Raw genomic sequence first — 13,441 nt, forward strand, 5'->3', positions numbered from 1 at the left:
ACAGCATGATGTGAGGTAAATGAGACAATGATCTCCTCTTGCAGCAGATAGAGTCTTTCCTCCTGTCTTAAGTGTTGTATCTTGGCAATGTCATGGACAACTGGGAGACTAACAGTATAGGACAGTATTCTGATGCTCCTCTCCTTTGTAAGCTGACAGGATAAATAACTCTAAAGCATGCTTTTACAGGGCTAGTGTGTGACTGCAAAACATCATTCTCTCCAAGAAAGAAAACTATCAGAGTGAACAATGGAAGAGGTGCCCAAGCTCATGTGATCGTGTATCCACACTTTCCACCGCTCTGTCAGAAAGTAAGTATTTTACTAGAAAAATGCTAGGTTGACTTCAAATTTCTCTGATGTGTCCCATTCAGCCTTGCACAGAAAATGCTCTTGTCTATACCCCTTTAACGGGAAATCAGTGTATGGTTGTAAATATCACCCAAAAGGTGTCTGATTGTTAGTTTATTGGTGTCAGAACTGACATGAAACTGAAACTGGAAACATGGGGTAAATGTTTGCTATTTTGGAGAATAATCATGCAGCATTTGAAAACTTTTCTTCCTTATTTAGCTGTAGCGAAAAGCTCTCTGTAAAATCATGTCAACTCAAATCTTGGGCCCTTTGTCCCCTTTTCTCCTTCCCACTCAAGGCCCACTAAGTTTCAAATAGGACTTCAGAGAGAATAAAAGGCTGCATAAGCCTTAACAATATTTTTAGGAACTGAGGAGAGCATAAAATGATACTGCAAACAAAAAAATGTTGAGCAAATTGTTCACACAGAAGGACTGGCAGGCAGCTGTATTCCTCTCCATCTGCGGTTTAGCAAATCCTGAATTTATGAGCTGAGGGAGCTTTGGTTGTTTTTGGTATCTGGTGGGAACAACCACCAGCAGCAGCAGGGCTTGGGGTCCAGTCTCTGCAGCACAAATTGGATTATTCCCTGGGATCACACATTCCTGATTTACATTGCAGCTCACTAGCAAATGTGCTGATGCTAAGGGAGAGGTGACCCAGCTCTGGGTAGGTACTTCAGAGGATGCCTTAGGTTGGGCTTTGTCCCCGTAGTGCTATACATGTGCGGTTACAGCCGGCAGGGAGTAGGCGAGCAAAAAGGAAACAGCAGCTCAGATTTGATGTCAGTGGGGCAGAGAGAGCTCTGCCTCCAGTGGCAGGAGTCTGGGGGCAAATGTGTAGGACGTGGTGAGAGGCAAGGATGGGTAAGCAGGTGTTGGGGGCACCTTCTGGCAGGGGGTTGGAACTGGGTGATGTTTAAGATCCTTTCCAACCCAAACCAGTCTGTGATCCTATGGTACCCAGTCATTGCCCGGAAAACGCTCCCCGGCGACAACGAGCCCCCAGCCACAGGGGCGAGGCCGCCGGCTGCTGGCCCCGCCCCGGAACCGCCTCGAGGCGGTACAAGGAGCCGGCAGCACCGCCCCCGTGCCTGCTGTGGCAGGAAGCGGTGGAGCGCGGCCGGGTAGCGCTTGTGGGGAGGACTGCGGTGTCCCCGTGGGCTCCAGGGTCCCTGTGGGCTCCAGGCGGTGCCCGGTAACTTTCTGAGGGGCGAGCCCTGGGGCGCCGCGTCCCTCACCCGCCTGCAGGTAGAGAGGCCGGGAGGGCTTCTCGCTGTTGTCACCGGGCGGCCCCCGGCTCCGCCCGCCGCTGCCGGGAGAGCCGTTCGGGCGGTGGGGGCGGCAGCGCCCGTTGCCGCGGCTGCCTCCGTGGGGCGGCCTGACATGAGATCATCGGCAGCATGGCCTCTGCCAGGAGCGGCGGCCGCACCGGGCCGAGGGACGAGGAGGCCAACGGCGACCTGGACCGCTCCCTGCAGCAGATGCTGCGGGCGATAGCGGAGGAGCGGAGCCGCGCCGGCGTCCGCCAGGAGATCAGCGGCCTCGGTGAGTCGGCGGCCGGGGCCTCCCTGCCGGGCTGGGTGCGGGTGGAGGGCGCGGCGCCCCGGGGCCGGGCGGCACCCGGCAGCAGGGGCACCCCCGTGCTCCTTCACGGCTCGGGCTGGGGCCGGCCGGCGCCTAGTTCGCCGTGTGCAACCGGCGTCAGGGGCCTGGGAACCTGTTGTGTGCTGCCGGGCTGTGCTGCTGCCGCGGGGATGGGCCCCTTTTCCTCGAAGTCCCCGGGAACCGGAGAGAGCAGTGGGCTCTGCTCCATTGTCTGAAATGCCCTTGGAGATAAATGGTCAGAAGACACTATGCACATGAGCTGATAATCTGTTTTCTTTAAGTATAAACTATGTATTACGTGTTTTGGAATGCTGAGCGAATTTTGTGCTACTCTCTCCAGTGCACAAGCTCGTATGGCTCTCAAATGATCCCTGTAGTTTTTTTTTTTCCTTTTCTGAGTCAGACGCCTCCCTTCTCTGAGTATATGACTTCACTTTGCTTGCCGTGGTCTGGTAAGCACATGATGAATGTGGTGGCTCTTGATGGTCTGTTAATTTCCTTAATCATGGAGGTTTTCTTCGGCTTTTTGGCTGTCCTGTTTATGTACGTCTTCACTGATGCAGATTCTACAGGGCACGTCTTTATTTAGCTTTTGGCAAAGCTTATGTGTTGCAAAATGAAAGTCTGAAGTTGAAATTCAGTTGACTTTAGGCAACAGAGTGGGAACAGCAGCTCTCTTAACCAAAATACTTCCCATCAGGGAGCTCTTCTGACTGGGCTAATGAATAGAAATCATTTGGGTTTATGTGCAGTAAGAGATCATAGGCAGAAGGTTTTGATGTGAGAAATTATTTATACCTTATTCAGAACTTTTGTATATCCTGGACTGAACCTGTGCTTTAAGGGGGTGAATGCCCAGAAGTCCTGGCAAGGTCAGGCTTTTAAATTATGAGTACTGATGTGTAGTACTTCCCTTGTTTCTTCCATGAAGTATTTATTGTCTCTTCCTTCTTCAGCACATTTTAAGGTCCCACAAGTTTCAATTTCTGAGTCTTCCTTAAAACTCAGAATGAGTTTTTGTCTCAGATTTACTGTCTTTATGATGTAGAGTGGCATGGGAAATCTCAATGGTTGTCTATGTGACCTTTATATATCAGTTTGTCTGCCAGTGCTTACTGTGGTCTCCCAGGGAAGGAATGGACTCTCCTTTATTTTTGCCTTGCACATAAAGAAGCGTGTGCAAAGAGAAGCGGTTAGTCTTTAATGTTTATGCTTCTTTTTTCCAATGGATTTGGATCTCCGGGCTTTATGTAGTGTAATAATGTTACATGGCCAAATAAAGTGTTATGGCAAAGAAACTGTACACAGAACAGGAAAAAAAGCCACAAAATCCAAATGCCTGTGAGATTGCATTCATTTGAAAAGCTGTTGTCAGCTAATGTTCGGCCTTACCATGTTTGAATGAAGATAAAGGCTCCCAGGAAAAGAAATACCACCGTTGGTTTCTTTTACTGAAATTGGGCAAGGGAGAAACTGTGGTGGCTGGTAAGAACATAGAAATGCTTCCTCTTGGCTTGCCTTTGAGCACACATCCACAGTAGCTCATGGTGAGAAGTCTTGCTGTGTAACTTGGGGATAATCACGCAAGTAATGGGACAGTATTGCACTTCTACCAGATGAAGTATTGAAGGGAAAACCTTAGGAGAACTGCTTAGCAAATTGCACTGAGGGCCTGATGGAGAGTTGCCTGTGTATGTCTGTGCCTGTGTGGAAATAGGTTATTTGTCACCACAGGGAGTGCCTTGGCTGCTCAGTTTTTATATCCAGGGAATGGAGCTGAACTTTCAGCTGAGAGCACTTAGTTTGCCAAGCCACTACATCTTTCTCAGAAGTGCGGTGTCCTGCAGGTGGAAAAGTGCCATGGATCTCCCTGCCCTGGGCAGCCGCAGCTGTGGGTGTGATAGATCTTTAGCTGTGGTGGCTGTTGTGATTTTAATGCAGGGAGAATCTGTTAACATGCTGGCTGTTTCTGAGCATAGCTGCTGAATATGTGTTCCTGCTGGCACTCCCCTTGTTAATCCCCAAGCACTGCAGTCACAAAGTGGGACCATTTGTAGGATTAGGGGTTGCAGATTCAGGCTGTCATAGGAATATGCAAATTGTCACAGTATCTGACCAGCTTTTTTAAATCTGCATATATTATTACCTGAAGTTTGGGAGGAACACACTGCGAAGCTCCCTTAAGGCCCAGCAGACAGAGAGTCTCTCTGTGCTATAAATATCTGCTTTTGTATATTGAAGGGTTTTCCAAAATCTTCATTTCATTGTGTGCTGCACATTACCTGGTGTATAACATTGTCACTCCCAGTGAATGAGTGCTCCTTTTCCCTATTCTGTAATTTATTTATGGGGAAGTAAATAGTTTAAATACATCTCTTAAGAAAAATACTGAGCTTCTGAAGTGATGCACAATATGTAGTTCATAGGTGAACAGAAGGTTATCAGGTGTAATCCTACAGCTTAAATTTATGTGTGTCTGGATTGCACTAGTGAATGCTGTTGCAGGGCATGCAACACAGTCAGACTAGCTTGGTTTGTTCTGGAGTATGCTGGGCACCAGCAGCACAGCAGCAGTGCAGGCTTTTCCTTGAGTTCAGTACTTGACAAAGTGGACACAGTCCCACATGGGTTCAGGTGGTCAATAGAGAGGTTTTGTCTGCTTTTTGTGCCTGGGTGCTGTTACTCAGAATGGACCCACCTGTTGGGCTGCAGGATGAGCTTAACCACAGCTGTTTTTTGTATTAGTGATGTTTGTTCTTGTAATACCCAAATCCATTCCAGCTGTGTCAGTAGCTTAAAACCTGTTGTGAGTCTCTTAATATCAGTTGGCAATGATGTTGAATTCTGGGTTTTCCCTGAGTGCTGTTAACCCCTCAACAATAAAATGGGAGTCACTGAGACATAATTTGAACAACATCTCTCCTTTTGTGTATTGTCTTTAAGTGAGCCCCTACTTCCCAGCCTAAGGAGGAAGTTGCTATTTTTGCTGACACTGAGTTTTGGTGAGAGGAATTGCTTTATTTCAGGAATATCATACGAGCATTTGGACAGGTATTGTCCACAAATGTAAGCCTCCTTGCATGGGATCTTCCATTTTGTCCTGTTCGTGTAAGGTAGCAAATACAGCAAATCTGGCATCGTGCTTAAAAATAATGACTCATGAGTGACTCCTTACCACGCTGCTTGAGGGGAAGGATGATGCCTTCCTGGGAAGCCTCAGCTGGCTGTGAGTGTCATCCAGTTGTATAGAGTATTACAATGGTGTTGCGTGCAGAGCTTGCTCCAAAATGCCATTTGTTAGAACATTTCTCTGGAAAAATAGTTCTCCTTCTGGGGAAACAGCTGACTTGCTGTATATCTCCTCAGCCAGGCTGCACATAAGGCTCTGAAGTTACCTTTTTGGCCAAAGCCTTGAACTGGGAGGGCTTTATTTGTTGCCTGAAACTACTGTGTAATGTTGTCAGATGCTTAATTTCCCTATTTGCCTAATTGCCCTGCTGTAAATGTAGCATAGTGTGCTTTGATGGAGGTGTGACTTTGTGAATACTGGAAATTATAATAAGAAATGAATAGGTAGATGTGAATAATGTCTTGAATTGTGACTGATCAGCAATGGAGATATGTAGCCATGTGAAATGTGAAGACAAGATCCTGAGAAGCAGGTGGCTGCCCCGTGGGCTGCAGGAAGTCTGAGTAAACAAGCAGTTGAAAACTGCTGCCACCGAGCACTGTTTGTAATGATGAGGGTCATAGGTGCCAGTGGAGAGGCTGGACCCTGCAAAAGGCCTTATAGTCTTACCAGGAATTAAGTTTTTCTGCTGTTTGTTTTTTTTTTTTTCTGGTGGTAGAGGAAGGCAGAGGAGGGTGTGCTTGGCATAGGGACATCAGAAGGAGTAATGCTCGTCCTCGGAGCCAGAGGATTGTTTGGAGTTGTTTGCGCAGCAGGGCACCTCAGGGCTTGTCATGTGAGTACAGACAGTGGGATGATTCATGTGCCAAATTATCTTGATGAATGAATCCTGGAAATAAATAGGTGTCTAGCCTTCTTGAGAGGAGGAAAGGTGAGGTGGCATACAGTAAGTGCTTGTGCACGTGAGTATTGTGAAAATATGCTGGAAACATAAAGATCCAGTTGGGAAAACGTGTAGAAGAATGGTGGAAAAAAAGTTTGGAGAGCAAAAGAGGTTAAAATGAAGAATTAAAAAGAAGAATGAGTAATTTGGGTTTGAAAGTCTTAATTCTATCATAATGTAGAAACTTTAATTGAATTATAATATTCAAGAAGGATTATATATATGTGCTTCTGAAACTTTGCGGAAAGTGTAGCCACTGAGTAGGTGGAATTGTCTGGTGTGAATCTGCAGGAGTACAGAACTGGTTTGACAGGAGTAGCTTTCATGCAGAAGCAAAAAGTTTTCTTCATTTGTGGGTCATCCTGGAGTTCAGTGACTTGTCCAGTCAAAGGTGAGAAACTACCAAAGCTGAGGTTTGTTTTTTTTCTCAAGTGTGAAAAGCAAGAATAATGACAAATCACATCTGTGCTAACAAAAACTTGAGGGACATACGCAACCAAATTTGCTAACTCCTGGTAATGTCACCTATAATGAGGTAGTTTAATATACAAATGTGCTGAAAAATTTAATTTCATTCAGGACTTTTAGAATGATTTAATTAGAGTTTAAAATACAGCTTTTATTGCTTGTACCTTAGTATTTGTACAAGTTCTTTTGTCCTATTTATGAAATGTTTTGCAGCTAATGAATGTGAAATGTTCAATGAAAAACGAATAGTCAAATACTGAAGCAATAAGAGGATACTAATGTAACTTATAAATAGTAAAACAAAAAGATGTTTATAAGGTGCTTCATAATCAGTTAAAAAAAATATAATCTAATTAAAAAAAAATCACAGCATTCCAGCCAGGAAGAATCTTTCCAGAAGAAATTGCAAATGCAAAGTGAGATCAGAACAGTTTATTTAAATCTGAGTTAAAATAAGTACTTTGAAGTCAAAGTGATTTAACAGCTCACCCTGGGGATTGAACCTCAGATCTGCGTTGGAGAAATACGAGTAAATAGCAAAGAAATTCCACGTATAATGGGAATGGGTATAGTAAGTTGTTTTTTTTTTTTGAGATAGAAGGGGAAGATGATTTTTAAAGCCACTTTTTTTTTTTTCTTGATGTGCCGTTGAGTGCTTGGGCAGGGCGGTGTAGGAGAAACCACTGGGTGGGAGAGAAGAGCTTGTGGTGCTGCTCTGGGATGGGCCTCAGCAAGTAGTACTCATGCAGAGCGTATTATTTGTACTTCAAGGACACCAGAGGTAGGCAAGTTCAGTGGAGAGTAAGTTGGGTAAGTTTGTAGCAGGGCTGGAGCAGGTAATTTTGCAACCAGGGTGCAGGTTTTTAAGGTAATGCATCTAGCTGCAGTGCATCAATGAGAACAAAGTAGTTGAATGCTGCTGCTGGGAAATTGCCATTTTGGCAGGGCTGTGCTGGGTGGCATGTATTTTGTTGCTGAGACTTCCTGCTGTTGGTATCCCCGAGGAGAAGAGAGGCTGTGCTTTATTTTTTTTTATTTTTTAGGGTTTTTTTTGGTGTATTTCTGTGTTGGTTGCTGGGACTGAGAGCAGGACAAATGGCTATCTCATGCTGGGACTGGGAGGCCTTGACATGTTAGGAGAGGATTGTGTAGCATTACAGGCAGAGGCAAATAATGGTCTTTATTATTAAGGTTGAAGAGAAAATAACTCATGTCAGAAGAAGTTTTGAGATTCTAGGATGCCGTAGGATCTCATCCTGCCACTTCGGCAATCAAGCATAGGATATTTAGGACTATCCATGTAGGATCAAGTCATGGGGGGTGACAGTCTGTGGTAAACCCTGGGACTGCAGCCCTCCAGGGTAAACACTGCATTGTTTTATTTTTTTGTTTTGTTTTTTTTTTTTTTTTTTTTTAATGGTGGTTCATTTAGAATTCCATTTCATTGTTTATTAGAACCTTGTTCATGCTCTTGTCACTAATGGCCTGTCAGGCTTTCCATTACACTCCAGTGTTGCCAGGGGATTTGTAATTTGACTTTGAAAGGTTACCTTCTGTCAGGAGCTTGACATGCATCATTCCAGACCAATAAATAATGTGGTCTTTCTTTTATTACAGCTCTTATGTATTTTTTGAGCAGTTGGGTTATTAGTTTATTCTTTGTTTTTAATGGAGATGAAGCTTTATGGGTTTTTCATGTCCCGCTCAAGAGTATACATCTTTAAGTTATAAGAGTCAGACTGGAGATGCTGAAGGAGATAAGATTTCTTTAAAAGGCAACAACAGAAAACACCCCCCCCCCCCAAAAAAAAAAACTAAAACAAAACACAACAAAACAACATAAAACCAAAACCACAAACACACAACAAAAAAACCCACCAAAACCAAACCTAACAAAAAACCTCCAAAATATCCTTCAGATATTTTGTTGCCTCCTCTAAATAAACAATTTTGGTTTTAAAACAAGGCATGCCGCTCTTCATTTTTGGATGCTAGCAGGAATTGCTGGATACCTAATTTTTGAGAATGAGTCAGTCAGCATGAATTATGAATCTGTAAGCCTGACAGTGGGAATAGTCAAGGTATTTTAAAACATCCATCTCTCATATATATGTAATATTGTAGTTCTAGATAGCTTAACTGTTTGGTTTTGTTGTTCTAGCAGAATATTCTCTAAATCTTCAGGGAACTAGTTACAAATCCATTTTGAAGTCTGGGTTCTGTTTTGAACTTTTAAGATGGTTTGGAGGTTTGTATTAGGGATTAAAATACAGTTTACCTTTACAGTTCAGGATTGATCTTTTAAGGATTTAATAGTATATCTGGTTGGATTCTTTCTAAAGAAAAGAAAAACAGAATTTCCTGAAGAATAAAGCATGTTGGTCTCCCTCTCATCATCTGTGTTCGGGATGCTGGTCAATAGAAAAAGATGTAAACAGTTGAAATACAGTTGTGCCTTGTGTTCCAGATACAGTTCAGGAAAACCGAAACCCTGCAGTTAAATAGTTAGTAATGGTTGTTGTATCTACTTATGCTTTTAAATGTGCTAACTAGGATCACGGTGGCAGCTCACTGACATGGAAAGTATTACCATGAAGTGAATGATAAGGTGTAAGGAGAAAGCGTACAAAATCACTTCATGATCCCAGGAACCCCCTGAATAGTGAAGCTGCTTTCTTCCAGTTGGTATTCAAAAGAATGTGAAACTGCTTTGGTCTGTGTGCAGCCCCTTGGGCTAAGCAGGATGAATGTCAGAGAATCAAGACTGCTCTTATTGTGTGTGTGATCCCAAAGAACGTATTGATTACTTCTTTGCAGGAAATAAAATACAGACATACCAGATGGAGCATCATACTGGACCTGTAGGGGTTGGGGTAACTTGGGCACAGTTCAACAGAAGTGCCTTTGAGGCCACCTGCTCTGTTGTACTGTGTCTGGTTTCCCTCATGGGAAATGACATTGCCGGGCTTTGTCTCTTTCCTTTAGCCACGATGTGCTCAGTGAGTCGGCAGCCTGGATTTGATGTTAGTGTTGGGGTGATGAAAATCCTTCTGGCTCAGTAGCAGTGTAGCCTTTCGTAACCTACCACACAGAGGAGAGATGCGCTATATTAGTAATTGCAGGGGCTGCCTCCATGCCTGCATTCTCTGTTTCAGGAAATTTGCATTAGATGTTGCTACAACTTTGTCAGTCTGTCAGAGCTGCATCCTGTAGGGTCTTCTAAAGGAATATTGGCAATTTGCCCTTTTAACACTTCATAGGGTTTCCCTTGATCAGTTGTATGTGGAAAATGCATTACTTCTGATTATCTGTATCTGGAAGTAATATAGATAGGTTTAGCTCCAATCTCTGCATGTCTAACTACCAAGTTTGGATAAAAGGGTGAAGTAGTATGTTGAGAGTTCTTGTTCCTGTCTTGCAGGGCTTCATGTGATCAGGAGGAGCTTGAGAGATGAGTTAAAATGCCAGTGAAGCTTGAGCTGTCTTTGCACTAAGAAGAGTTTGATTTAATTGCCTGGAGATACTTAAACATCATCAAGATGAGGGAAGTGTTTTCAAATGGATTTATAGTATTCTGCTAAGAGCTGGAAAAGACTTCACCAGACGTTTATTCCTCTGCTTTTTCAGAGAACAGGTAGAGGAGCTCTTGAATGTCTAGCAATGTTAGATCTTCAATAAGGAATGTGTTTACTTACCTCCCTTAAAGGACCATGAGAGGTGGATTTTAAATTTCCATAAAGCTCAGGGCTCCATAATAATACAGAAGATGTTTAGTGTGATTTTAGTAATCAGTCTTCAGGAGATGAGTTTGCCTTGTGCAGGTCACTTCTGCTTGGTTATTGCCTGCTTGATACTTTCAGAAACAAAGTAGCAAACTCACTGCAATATGTCTTGGAAATGGAGATCTCTGTGAACCCCCTGTGGCTTCCTAAATAATCATGATGCAGCTTTCTATACGCTTCATAAGTGTTTAAGTACTTTATTTTCCTTGGTTTTAATGAAGAGTGTAATTCTGCCTAATAACAAGGACTTTGAATGGATGACTTGTGTTTTTCATAGCAAGGGTGACTAAACTCTAGTCAAAGCATCATGTGAATTGTTAGTAGGCTCTGGTTTATGTGAATAAAGACAAACTAATTTCATCCTCTTTGATCTTTGATATTACAAGATTACGTTATGCTGTGTTCTTTGGTCTGACTCTTCAGATTCAGGCTGGATTGTGTGTCATAATTGGCTTCTTTTTCCTTTCAGTTAAAAAAGGAACGAAGATTTAAAGTTTTGTGTTGGGTGCTCTGGGGATATAGGAGCTTTAAAGTTGTTCCAGGATCAGGATAATTATTGTGAAGTTTTTAACTTCCTTCTGTTCAGCAACTGTCAGGCTAACTCATTTGGTGATACATACATACCTACACACACACATATGTATATATTTAATTCAGTGCATGGATCCTATGACAAGATAAAACTGTTTTTTTAAATGGAAGAATGTTGCCTTTGGTACTTGTCCCGTGTTTTAGCATGTCTAGTTGCTCCCAGAAGCTAGGGGGAAATACTGATTGCGAGCCTAAAATAAAAAAGCAGTCAAAGTGTAAGATCCTAGGTAAGCTGTTTGCTACTTCCAAGTTTTGATGTTTTGCATTTATTTCTAAAGTACTATCTCTAAGTATCTCCAGCATAAAGAGATTAAAATGTTTGGACTGGCTTGGAATTCTGTCTTGAACTTCCTCTAATGTTTTGCTCTGTGGCTTTATGATTTGACATTTGTAGATGGTCCTGGTGCTGCAAGTACCCATTAATGATGTAAGTACCACTCTAAGCAGGCTGATGTCCTGTTTCTGGAAGTTGTGCAGTCCTCTGCATCAGATGCAGGCTGCTGCTTGCCAGGATCATCACCTTCAGCTAGTGATATTTTACTGTCATGGGACTTTTTTCAAGTGTTATGGGGGATAGCGGATGGTCATCCATCTAGTGCTTGCTCGAGACTGAGTCCTTAGTCAACCTGAGGTTTGATTGTTCATCATTCTTTTTAGTGAATGGTCTGGCACTACAGGAGAAGGAGGAGGAATGAGTCACACTCTAAACTGGAACACAGTTGAAGTCCCTAACCTTGCGTGCACACACTGAGCAGGGATATAGCAACCATTAATGCTGAATGTCAGAGATCTGAGTTTAGTGCCCGCTGTTCTGTGGATTTCTTCTGTGATTTTGGGAAGTTGCTGGCACTGTGCACCTGCATTCCTTATCTGGTATTTCAAAATAATAAGCTATTACCTCAGAGGGAAAACTGTGGCTGACAACTCTACTGATATTTTAGGGACAAAGGGTGAGTGAGGGCTGAGAGCTTCCTCCGTAAGCAGCATCCTGGAGGAGTGCAGTAGCATAGCCACAGTGGAATGCATCAGGGAAAGTATGCGTCCATCCAGTGTGGACTGTCCTCTTCACTCCTGAGCTTGTTGTTTTGGCAGAAAGATTGAGCAAATGATAATAACAGTGAAAACATATATGAAATATATGACCTGACAGTTCATATATTGCAGTGTTAAGAGACTTAATGATTTTGTTCCCCATCTGAATAAAACCCATGCCTGTAAATAACATTAATTTTGCTTTATTAACAAAAGCCATGAGCACAGAGCAGTCTGTGGGATTCTTGGGGTAAAAATTCGAATTCTAAGGTCCTTTCCAAGGTGAATTATTCTATGTATCTGCCAGTACTTTACATTTCTCACTCTGTATTGTTTTGAATGGGGCAAAAAAGGGAAACCAAGCATAGGCATGATCTCCTTCTTTCTGCTTTCCTGGCAAGAAACTTTAAAAGGAATCACAAATCTTTCTTCTTAAGACAAATGCTGTAAAAAAATTCAGCAATTAAGAATGAGCGCTTACCTTGCATTGTTAATAACTCTTTTAACCCTGAGTTTGAAGGCATTTTCTCAAATATATGGGAAAGCAAAAGCACAAATAGACATTGGAGTTTCTCTGGCTGTACCTGGAACCTTTATGTCTCTTCAAATGTAAGATCTATGTTTTAATGCTTTGGTGATTGAATGGAAGAAAATTAAGATTCATGTTCTTTATTTCAAAACTATTGTGGCAACATCACAAGGCAGGGTGTTCTGAAGCCCCATGGTGGGGAAAAGCAGAAACAGACATTGCCTTCTTGTGCTTTTGCTGAGGAATTTTCTAAGACCTTTGTTTCTCAACTCACATGTTCTTACTTGGGGCCATGTAACTGTCATGGGACAGAGGTAGTGATTTTCCAACAGATAAAGGTTGTGACTATTTCTGGTTTTATAAACCATATTTCATAACAATCTTTTAGTCTGAAGGGAGTGGCTTGTTGAGGGTGATGTGGTGGGTGGGAGAGAGACCCAAGGAGAGCAGAAGAAAGAGGTCAAGTGTCAAACCATAGTCCCATTGCAGGGTGGGGGGAAGCAAAGCTAGGAAGTTCTTAAATGTTTAATGCAGTATCATATTCTGTGGGCCACTTCACTGTAGTACACCTATATGCAAGCCTTCTGCATCTGTAGGGAGTCATAGCTGTGTAAGCTCTTCTCTGCTTTGGAAGAAAACTTTAGTAATGGTGCTGGTTACAAACTGAAAGAGATGGGATGTTTCCAGCAGCTAACATGTTAATGGTAGATTACACCTGCAATTATTAAACTGAATAGTAGCTGTGCAATAGTTGCTCCCTGTCTGAGGGAGTAGGGTGCTGCTAGTGTTAGGACAGTTGTTTCGTCTTCTTTCTGTATGTTGTGCATGTTACTAACATTCCTTCTTTGTTTCTCCTTTCTCTCTTTTAATCAATAATGTCTGTTTTCCCAGAGAGCCAATTTTTCTTGTTTTCAGTAGTTCTGTTGTGGACTAAATTACAATCTTATATGTGGGGGGAAAGGTATTGTTCCTTGACAGCCCCAAGTAAAGGCTGGTGTGCTGTCGA

General features: G+C 42.9%; 1 protein-coding gene across 2 annotated transcripts in view; it reads left to right on the forward strand.

Annotated features, from left to right (window-relative positions):
• Nucleotides 1–1,519: 1,519 nt before the first annotated feature.
• The window catches only part of KIAA0930 (KIAA0930 ortholog), a 70,527-nt gene continuing 58,605 nt past the window's right edge, over nucleotides 1,520–13,441 (forward strand). For both annotated transcript variants that reach the window (XM_061358999.1, XM_061359010.1), the window contains exon 1: nucleotides 1,520–1,900. In XM_061358999.1, the coding sequence (XP_061214983.1) occupies nucleotides 1,756–1,900 (145 nt within the window). In that variant the 5' untranslated portion in view covers nucleotides 1,520–1,755. The remainder of the gene's footprint in view (nucleotides 1,901–13,441) is intronic.

This window comes from Neopsephotus bourkii, unplaced genomic scaffold (assembly GCF_033783945.1).
Source record: "Neopsephotus bourkii isolate Nb327-2 ecotype Australia unplaced genomic scaffold, CSIRO-AGI_Nbou_v1 NB_107, whole genome shotgun sequence".
Classification (NCBI taxonomy): Eukaryota; Metazoa; Chordata; class Aves; order Psittaciformes; family Psittacidae; genus Neopsephotus; species Neopsephotus bourkii.